At 36.8% G+C, this 9,337-nt stretch overlaps 1 protein-coding gene across 5 annotated transcripts in view; it reads right to left on the minus strand.

Moving 5' to 3' along the window:
* Nucleotides 1-543: 543 nt before the first annotated feature.
* LOC111870557 (L-threonine ammonia-lyase) overlaps nucleotides 544-9,337 on the minus strand; it is a 22,745-nt gene continuing 13,951 nt past the window's right edge. For all 5 annotated transcript variants that reach the window (XM_023862936.2, XM_033753892.1, XM_033753891.1 and 2 more), the window contains 6 exons: nucleotides 8,109-8,396; nucleotides 7,038-7,200; nucleotides 5,659-5,814; nucleotides 3,503-3,639; nucleotides 1,753-1,978; nucleotides 544-859 (listed from right to left, as the gene is read on the minus strand). In XM_023862936.2, the coding sequence (XP_023718704.1) occupies nucleotides 710-859; nucleotides 1,753-1,978; nucleotides 3,503-3,639; nucleotides 5,659-5,814; nucleotides 7,038-7,200; nucleotides 8,109-8,396 (1,120 nt within the window). In that variant the 3' untranslated portion in view covers nucleotides 544-709. The remainder of the gene's footprint in view (nucleotides 860-1,752; nucleotides 1,979-3,502; nucleotides 3,640-5,658; nucleotides 5,815-7,037; nucleotides 7,201-8,108; nucleotides 8,397-9,337) is intronic.

Below are 9,337 nucleotides of genomic sequence, written 5' to 3' on the forward strand. Positions count from 1 at the left end.
AATATACAGACAGCTTGGTGATCTCATAAGCTTAACCTCTTTCCTAACAAAACGAAAGTGGACTAAAGAGGAGACTGAAGATAAGGAAGACGACAGAGGATAACCAGATAAAAAGGTAAAGACGAGGAAGATGGTAGAAGAGGAAGACATAAAGAGAAGAGGAATCTTTTTGATGTGGATTTAAAAATATGTTAGGGGCAAAATGGATAAGATAAATGGGATTATCAATAGTTTTGGAAAATCTGACCTCTGTAAAATGACACTGCCATCAGTATACATACATTGAAAATCACCATTAAGAGATATTCACATCAGTTCTAATTTTGAATTGAAAATTTGACCTCTGTAAAATAACACTGCCATCAATATACATACTTTGAAAATCACCATTAAAAGATATTCACATCCAGGGGCGGCCCGTGTATAGGCACTGCGGAACTGCAGCCCCCCCAATTTCCACATGATATTATCGATAACATTTATATAATGAGTCCTTTTTTCTTTAATTCTTTCTTTATACTTGTACAATACAATATATAATCCTTAAGCTTAATGTGAGTAGTCAAATCTTTGTATGGAACTGTGCACTTCTGGAGCAGCACCTCCACTAATTTTAGCTATGAGCCGCCACTGTTCACATCATTCTAATTTTGAATTGAAGAAGTCTGCAAATAGCAGTGTTACTTTTACACACACATCAAGTTTCCAGTCAAACATGACCTGAAGCCAATACATTTTCGGAACCCAGTAGACTTGGGCTCGGAATCTCCCCAAATATAACTCTCTTGTAATTTTCATACAGCATCTTCTTAAGCATATTGGCATGTTCAATATCTCGAGTCTCACATACAACTTTCACCTGCAGAATGAATGGTTTAATTAGTGCTGCAATCTGAAATTGTGGAACAGTATGTAGAATATTGCGAGGAATGTATGGATGGTCAGTAAGTATATTGTATTTGGAAAATAAAATAATGAGCTCTATTAGAGGTTAGTAAGAAGTTCGTCTGTGTATAGACACAGAAAAACTAAGAATATGCTTACATCCCATCTTCAGATAGCATGTCAAATTATAATACAAAGATAGCTAATACACCATTTTAAAATATAATGAAATGCAAATATTTGCGAACAACTAAATTACACTGAAAATGAACTTGAATTGATTTAGTTTAGATTTTTTATCTTTTCATATAATAGCTAAATACCCTTAAATGTATAAAACTATAACTTTTACTTCGGACTTTGTTTGAGAAAAACACTGAAGAGAAAATTCGGACCTAAGGAGGAAGCATCTGTAGGACAGAGAAAACTGCACAGTGAACAGCTTCCTAATTCATATGGTTTCATCTAGCACTGTTAGGATGATTAAATAAAAAAACTATAAATACAGTATATACATTCTGGGGGAAGAATAAGTCTACAGAGTGGCTAATATCAAAATTAATCTTGAGAAAAATAAGTCATGAAGAGGTTAATTAGATTGAACTGGATCAGAATATGGTCCAGTGGAGAACTCCTGTTAGTACTTAAATTAACATTCAGGTTCCAGAACAGGTGAGGAATTTCTTGACCACCTGATTAACTATTAACTTTAGAAGAATGACCTTGTATAATGGGGTTAATTAGTTAATGGCAGATCAAAATTATGTGGACCAGAATGCTGGATCTTTACAGAAAGTTGAAGGGTTAGAACAGAAACAAGAGAAAAGCAGTTGCTTGTAATTAAATAAACTGCATGTATTCAGTTACCTCAACACTGAAAACGTCTGACTGTATCCATGCCCTTTCATGCATAATATCTTTTATAGAAATTCCAATAGAGGCCATCTGTCGGCAAAGTTCTGCAATACCACCAGGTCGATCGCTCACAGTAACTGAGAACTTGAGAAGACGCCCATCACATGCCAATCCTCTGTCCAGACACCGACCAAGAATTGTTGTGTCAATGTTGCCACCACACAATGGTAGAACCACCCTGACAGAGAAACAGCAAATGAAACTTAGGCCAGCATTTCTCATATTCATCAATCATCTGCTATATTAATAAATATTACAAATAACCAATTTCAAGGTGATACTAAGATTGTATCGAATCTTTAGAGTCTTAGTATGTTTTCCATTTTAAGTATCCTTCGCACAATCTGCATGAAATAATATGCGTTATAATAATGCAGATAGAGGAATCTATGACTGACTATCTGAATGTTTCTGTCCAGAATCAATGGATGGCCTTTGATGAAATTTTATAAGAAAGTTATGTCATTGGGTGCCACCTTACACTTATACTTTCTAATTTCCTACCACTGGTAAAAACATATTAAATTTTGAGCCAGAACTGACACAAGCACTGCTTTCAAAATTCAATAACCATAAGCAACCAAAAGCAACCATGTAACAGGAGGCCATTAGAAGTACTCTTAATGCCAAAGAGCAAAGAATAAACATGGACACTGAGTGCCCTCCAATAAGGATTGCACTTCTTTAATCCTGTCTTATAAGGAAAGATTACTATCATATCCATTTTTGCCATCCAATGTAACTGTCCCTCGCTAATGACATTTTGAAAATCAAGACAAGAATAGCCACTTTTTCACAGTGCACTAAACTGTTATTTTTTTTTGTGTGCATGTTCTCTTCAATTTTGCAGATAGTTTATTTTTTTAAAGCCCATCACTACATGTATAGACATGAATTTTACTTCCTCCTACCTCATTATATAATTAAATAATTAAAAAAATGTACACAAAGTGCAATCTGAGGCTCTCTTCTAAGTAATTATGAATAGCTGGAATGTGACACCATATAGTCTGGTAAATGTTTATAAATGTTTCTTCACATATCTATAAATTTCTACCAGACTGTATGGCGTCACATCCTAGGATATACTACGCTTTAACATAAATAGAAGTGTGTAGATCTCTATAAAATCTATTCGTATGTATCCTTCTATGCCATTTCTTAGAATGATGAGCCACTTTCAGAAAAAAGTTAAATAAGAATTCCAGTTTTATCTAAAGTAGAAATTAAACTTTTAGTTTATGTTACAATTACCAAATGTCTTAATATTCCATTCAGTAGCTTCCGTCAGGAAACATGTGAACAAAGACATGATTCTTGCTTTTTGTGTCAATTAATTTTGTGTGTTTTGTGTAAATGCATATTAAAGATGACAAGCAAAGCTGCTCTTATCTCAGCATGGCTCTACACAGAAAAATAGCAGGCACAGAAAGAAGTTGCTGGAATTCTCATCCTTGATTTTATACAGAGGTGAGTGGTTAGTTTTCTGGGTTGTTCACCTTCCAGTACCAGCTGAATAGGCATTATTATAGTGGGCCTCAAATCAATTTTGAATATTGTGGTGGTAAAGACAAAGCTCCCAGTGCCTCTTCCTGCAACTGAATCCTAAGCAACATGTCTCCAACCTTACTGGGATATCATGGCTCATTCTCAGTGCTTGTATTATTATATGCATATCTACTCATAATTCATAGTGACTAACTTCTTTCCTTTAAGCTCACTGAGATGTCCTGCAAGAATAGCAGCCAACCCAGCAGCTCCTGCACCCTCTACTACGCATTTCTCAAGTTCAACCAACCGCAGGATTGCAATTGCGATCCATTCTTCTTTCACCATGACCTGAAACACACAAAAGTCAAATAACCTCATTGAGCTAAATAACTTCATGGACAGAGTTTATAGTCACTAAACTGATGAAGAAATTTCTACCTTTATGGAATTTGAACGTTCATTACCATGTTTCAAGAGTGTCCCTGGACCTCATACTGTACAAGCTGAATCCAAACTGTACCCTCACACATAATTTATTTATGATGTATTTTAATATTACCCTCTCATCTCTGCTTAAGTCTCCCAAGTGATCTCTTTCTTGCTGCTCTTTTAACTACTTACTTCTCATGCATATTACACCTCCCATTTATCTCATGGTCTTGATCTGGTCACCACAGTACAGTGATTTCTTGGAGACTTCATATGAACATTATGCCAATGGAAAGTTACACCTTAATGCTTTTTAATCCTTCCATACCAGTTTCCTTTAAAGAATCTGCATCTATCAGATTCCCATGGAGCATACAATTTCTGCTGTTAAAATTCCATGCATAATTATGTGTAATTATTTAGAGAAGACAGAACTCGTTTCTTTCATTAACTAAATGTAGGCAAGACGAGGAAGTGTTTCTAAATGTGATGTCTCAATTGTAACATGGAAAAGGGTTACCTGTTAGTCATCAATAATTCCAACACAGTAGCTATACAAAGTGTTTAGTGCAAATATAGTCACTATTCAAACAAGGATCTTGAAGTGTCATATGCAGTTATTGTCTCTGAAGAGGAAAAATGTTCTGATTTTTTAACATACATACTGAGAGTCTTCTGACACATTGTACACTTTGGTGACAAAAACTTTACAAACAAATGGTTTATAAGTACTGATTTCAGCTGTCTCTTTCCAGATATAAGTTATATGGTGTATTGATCTGTTGAAAGAATATAAATAACAAGTGAATGTAGACAAGCTGCTCAGGAAAATATCTCAACCTAAGAAAACTAATATGTCAGCAATTTAGGATATTACACCAGTTATGTATTATTGACAACAAAGAAAATTTAAAGAGTGGGAGGAAATAATGTCCTAGAGATATAATTAAGGTGGGAGAGAAAAGGAATGCATACAGTATCTCCCTAGGGAAACCTTCCTGAAGATGGCTGCTTGAAAGACAGAGAAGGATATGAGAGGAAAACATTCAGATGGATCTTAATTTGCTTATGACAATGGTAGGTGGATGTAATTCATTCTGGATCATGTCCAATGGCAGGCTTCTTTGGTATTAGCATTATTGAACCAGAGAGTTATTCTGTCAGGCAGGATTGTAATCCAGATATTTTCTTGAATTGTTTGTTAGGTTGATTTTCCACATGATGTATTACTCACTGTCTAGTTGCTGGGCATTTAAGGGTATAAATTTTTTGGAAGTATGGTATTGTAATAGACCATCTGTTTTAAATAACACATGGCAGTAAACAATTAAGATGGTCGTGAATGGTTTTGTGGGAACATCCCACATTATCACGCATTTCTGCAACGCTCGCTCTTCACATCTCTTCACCATCACGCGCGCTAACCAATCAGATTGCTACAAACGATCGCATTTATACTACGCTCGGCGCTAGCCCGCGTCTACACCATTACGCGCGCTAGCCAATCAATTCTTNATTTTTAAATCCTGATGAAATATATTATATTTTAACTGTTAAATTAAGTATTTGTAGTTATGTGATGGAGATATTTGCATCAAACTTCTATATTATGAATAGGTTTTTTGTATTAATTTATAAGTGTGACTATGATAATCATATATCTGCATAAATTCGATCATATGTGAATATTTTATGTACAAATTTTGTACTGTGATTGTATTGCATGTTGATGGGTCCATTGTTTTTATGTATGTGTTTATGTATTTTGACATGTTCTATATCCTATGGAATGCATGACCTGAAAGGATCTATGGAATTTAAAGTGAAAGTGAAAGTTTAGTGATGAAGTAAGAATTTTCAATTATTGCTTCATAAGAATAAGATCTGGACAAGAAACTTGGTGTACCATCATTTTGAAGTTTAGAAGCTGCAACTCACCATTTTGTCAATAAGTGGAGCAGCTGTGGCAAATGCATTATATCCAACCATAGGCACAGCCAACCCATCTGCTAATGTTGACTCAATGGGTGTGTACACAGGTTTGCCAGCTTCCAGTGCCCTTGAGAAGCTTGCACAGCGTACAGATTCTACACCCTGCAAAGGAGACTAAAGATCAGACATATACAACTTATTAATTCAAATGTTGTATCAGCTGTTGAGGTTATGCAGCATAAAAATCTGTTATGGCAAGATAGTTGTGAATTAGCAGTTAAGAAGGGCAGATAAGAAGAGATTATGGCCAGTTTCAAAACAGGGTACCACAGCTTGCTAAAAAGGGCAGAAGACAACTACAAAAACTTCCACTGAGATAGACTGTGTCCAGCTTGGATTTAAAATGCATATCTCTTGAATATGAATCAGATATGTTGCTGTCGTTTATGACTATGGTCATCAGAATGCTGTATAGCAGAATCTTCCTTACTGACGTTATAGTTCATACATTATTCAATGATTATGTACCAATAATTTCCTAAGCTTTGAAAATGGTCAACACGTTATATAAACACTATACTGAACATTGCCCGGGATATATTTAACATAGTAAATATTGCAAAAACTGGATGCAGGTCCATCATCAGATGTAAGGTGGAAAAGAAATATATTCAGTTGGCAGCTAGATGAGTAAAGTTATTGAGGCTAGTTCTAACATGGCCAACTGAATAGGATTCTTTCTTTCCATACACCTGATCATGGAAATGATCAACATTCTGAAATATTACATATGTTAAACATACTGCAGATATATCCAATATAATACTTGTACAATGAAGAGTCATTGCAATTTATATTTGTCGTTAAGCTATTGGTCTAAGTGTCCTAACATTTAGCAGAAATTCCATTACTCAACGTGAAAATTAAATTAGACATAATCCATTATATGTGAGCTAGGGTAGCTCAACAAAGTGACAAGCTAAAAGCTAGAAGGCCAGGTTTGATTCCTGGCAGGAGCATTGATTGTTGCCTTTGATGCCACATCAATGCCATCCAGCCTCCTAGCCGGTGTGTGTCACGGGATATTTTCACAGAACTAGGATGTGAAGCCCAGTGATCAATTCAGTCTAGTGCCAATGTAAAGACTATGTGGAGATATACCACCACTCCAATTATGTCTTCAAGGCATGTGTTTAATTAAGAACAGGTACAAGTTTCTCTTTACTTTTAGTCAGCTAATGAAGGTTTATGTTAGATAACAAAGGTTATGAAATCTTGCTGAGGGATCCAAAATTTATAATCAGTTATATAATAAACAATTACTGACATAACAGGAAAAACCCAAAGAGACAGTACTCTTAATCTTTAAATTATGGTTTACTCACAATGATAATTGTTTTAGGGTACAGCGTCTTTATTGCAAGAGCAACTCCTGCAATGAGGCCACCTCCACCAACAGGCACAATCACAGCATCCAAATTGCTGACCTGATCAGCAATCTCCAGACCAAGTGTTCCTTGACCGGCCATGATATGAGGATGATCATATCTGCAAGTCATATAATTTCACTGCATTCCAAGACAGTCACATGCTAAACACATCCTACACGGGATATGTGGACAAAATGGATGTCTTCAAGCATGCAGTACCTTAATCAGTACTCACGTTCATATTCTGTATAATGTTTCCACAGGCAAAGTCCTGGTGACCAAATCATAGCAATATAACCATTGCATTTGGTGCGGAGAAATGCTACTGTCAACAATTCAGTTAAGATTTAAGTTTAAGTTTTGACACAGATGTTCTCTTGTGTTGACATGTGAGAACATTCAGAGCAGCTGAGTGCATTGTAAACTAATATTATCTCCTGGGATATTCAGTCAGTATTCAGTATTAGAGGGGGTGGATTTCCCCATGCACAGCAACTAGTAGTCTACTGTATGCCCCCCTTTAATTTCTACTGTCGCCATACCCTACCGACCGGTACTGGTGCTCACTATCAGCCATTTTCTGCCAGCGAGGTTGGCCCTCTTCTGGCAGTGGCACCCAATAACTTCCCCATCTACCGGAGGCATTGGAAACTACTTGGGTGGGAAACGTTTTGTCTAATTTTGCTCAGAGGTCTCCTAGAGACATGAGGATCTTTTACGTGCCGTAAATCTACGACACGGGACCCACGGCTTAAAGTCCCTTCCAGAGGACTTGTTCCCTGAATTTTTCCGCCCTTAAAAATTCCACAACCTCCGCCGGGTTTGAACCCACATACCTTGAGTCATGAGGTGGGAACGTTACCCCTAGACTAGAGAGGCTGAATCTCCTGGGATATGATGCCCATGTAATCAGAGTTTACTAATATTCTCCGAAATGTCAGTCTACAGGACATCACATTCCAGAAAGCAGTGCACTTCAGAGTCACTGCCATGAGAACCCAAATTCAAATAGTGAATTCCAATTACCCATTGATATATACAAGATCTTGATCCTTGGAGAGTTGCATGGCGATTCTTTTTGCATCTCCCATGTCATTGCCTTGCACTACCACACGGGCTCCATGCTGTTCACATGCCTGGATCTTCATGATGGGAGCCACAGTGGGCATCACTACAGTCACAGGAATGTTAAGTCTGTGTCCATGATATGACAGGGCTAGTGCATGATTTCCAAGCGAGGCAGAAATCACTCCTTTCCTTTTCTGTTCCTCTGGTAGCATGAGTAGAGCATAACATGCCCCTCTCTCCTTGAAGCTATAAATATACAACATGCAAAGCATTCTAGCTAGAGATGCAAGACTATAATATATAATTAACCAGTAGCAAAACACTGGTTCTTCAAATAAACTGTACTGAAATAATGACATTATTTAGTTATTATGACAAATATATATTCCTGCTGACTAAAATATAAAGTGATTGAAAGTGTCTCTAAAATGTATTGAAATGATGTAACTGCTTATCAATATTCCTTTCTCCAAACCATGCACCAATATTCTATTGTTTTATGCCATGGCACCACATAATGACCACATAGTACCTTGCCAAGCAACAAATGAGCAGTGGACATAGATTAATTTTGCCACGTAAAAGCCGTTTATAGACACCCAATAGGACTAAGAAAATGATGGAGAAACAGTGAACACTCTGCAAAAGTTTGTTTATATATGACAATATTACCTATTTATTTTTCATGGTGATATAACTTGGTCTTTTACCTGCAGGGAAGAAAAGAGATTGAGGAATGAAGTACTGAGAAGAGAGATAAAGTTAACAGGAGAATGGAGAAAATAACATGAGAACATCCACAATTTGTACTTCTCATATGCTGCTGTATACAATGATTAAACCACATAGGATGACTAGGGAAAGCATTTGTAAATGCATGAAAGTAACAAGAAATTTTGGGCATAAAATCCTTGGGGAAGAGATGCCCTTGGGAGATCTAAGCACAGACAGAATAATATTGGTAAATATGCTGTGAAGATGTTAATTGCAGCTCAGCACGGTGGCTAATCCCAGGCTTTCGACCACGGTGATGAACTTCCAGATTCCTTACCAAGGAACTTCATCTGAATAATTACCGGTAACTCAATGAAAATTCAAGAACCAAGTTGGTTATATAAGTAGGTAGGTAGGTGGGTGGGTGGGGGGGTGGACGAGTAGGTAGGTGGGTAGGTAGGTGGGGAGGTGGG

Source organism: Cryptotermes secundus, unplaced genomic scaffold (assembly GCF_002891405.2).
Source record: "Cryptotermes secundus unplaced genomic scaffold, Csec_1.0 scaffold117, whole genome shotgun sequence".
Classification (NCBI taxonomy): domain Eukaryota; kingdom Metazoa; phylum Arthropoda; class Insecta; order Blattodea; family Kalotermitidae; genus Cryptotermes; species Cryptotermes secundus.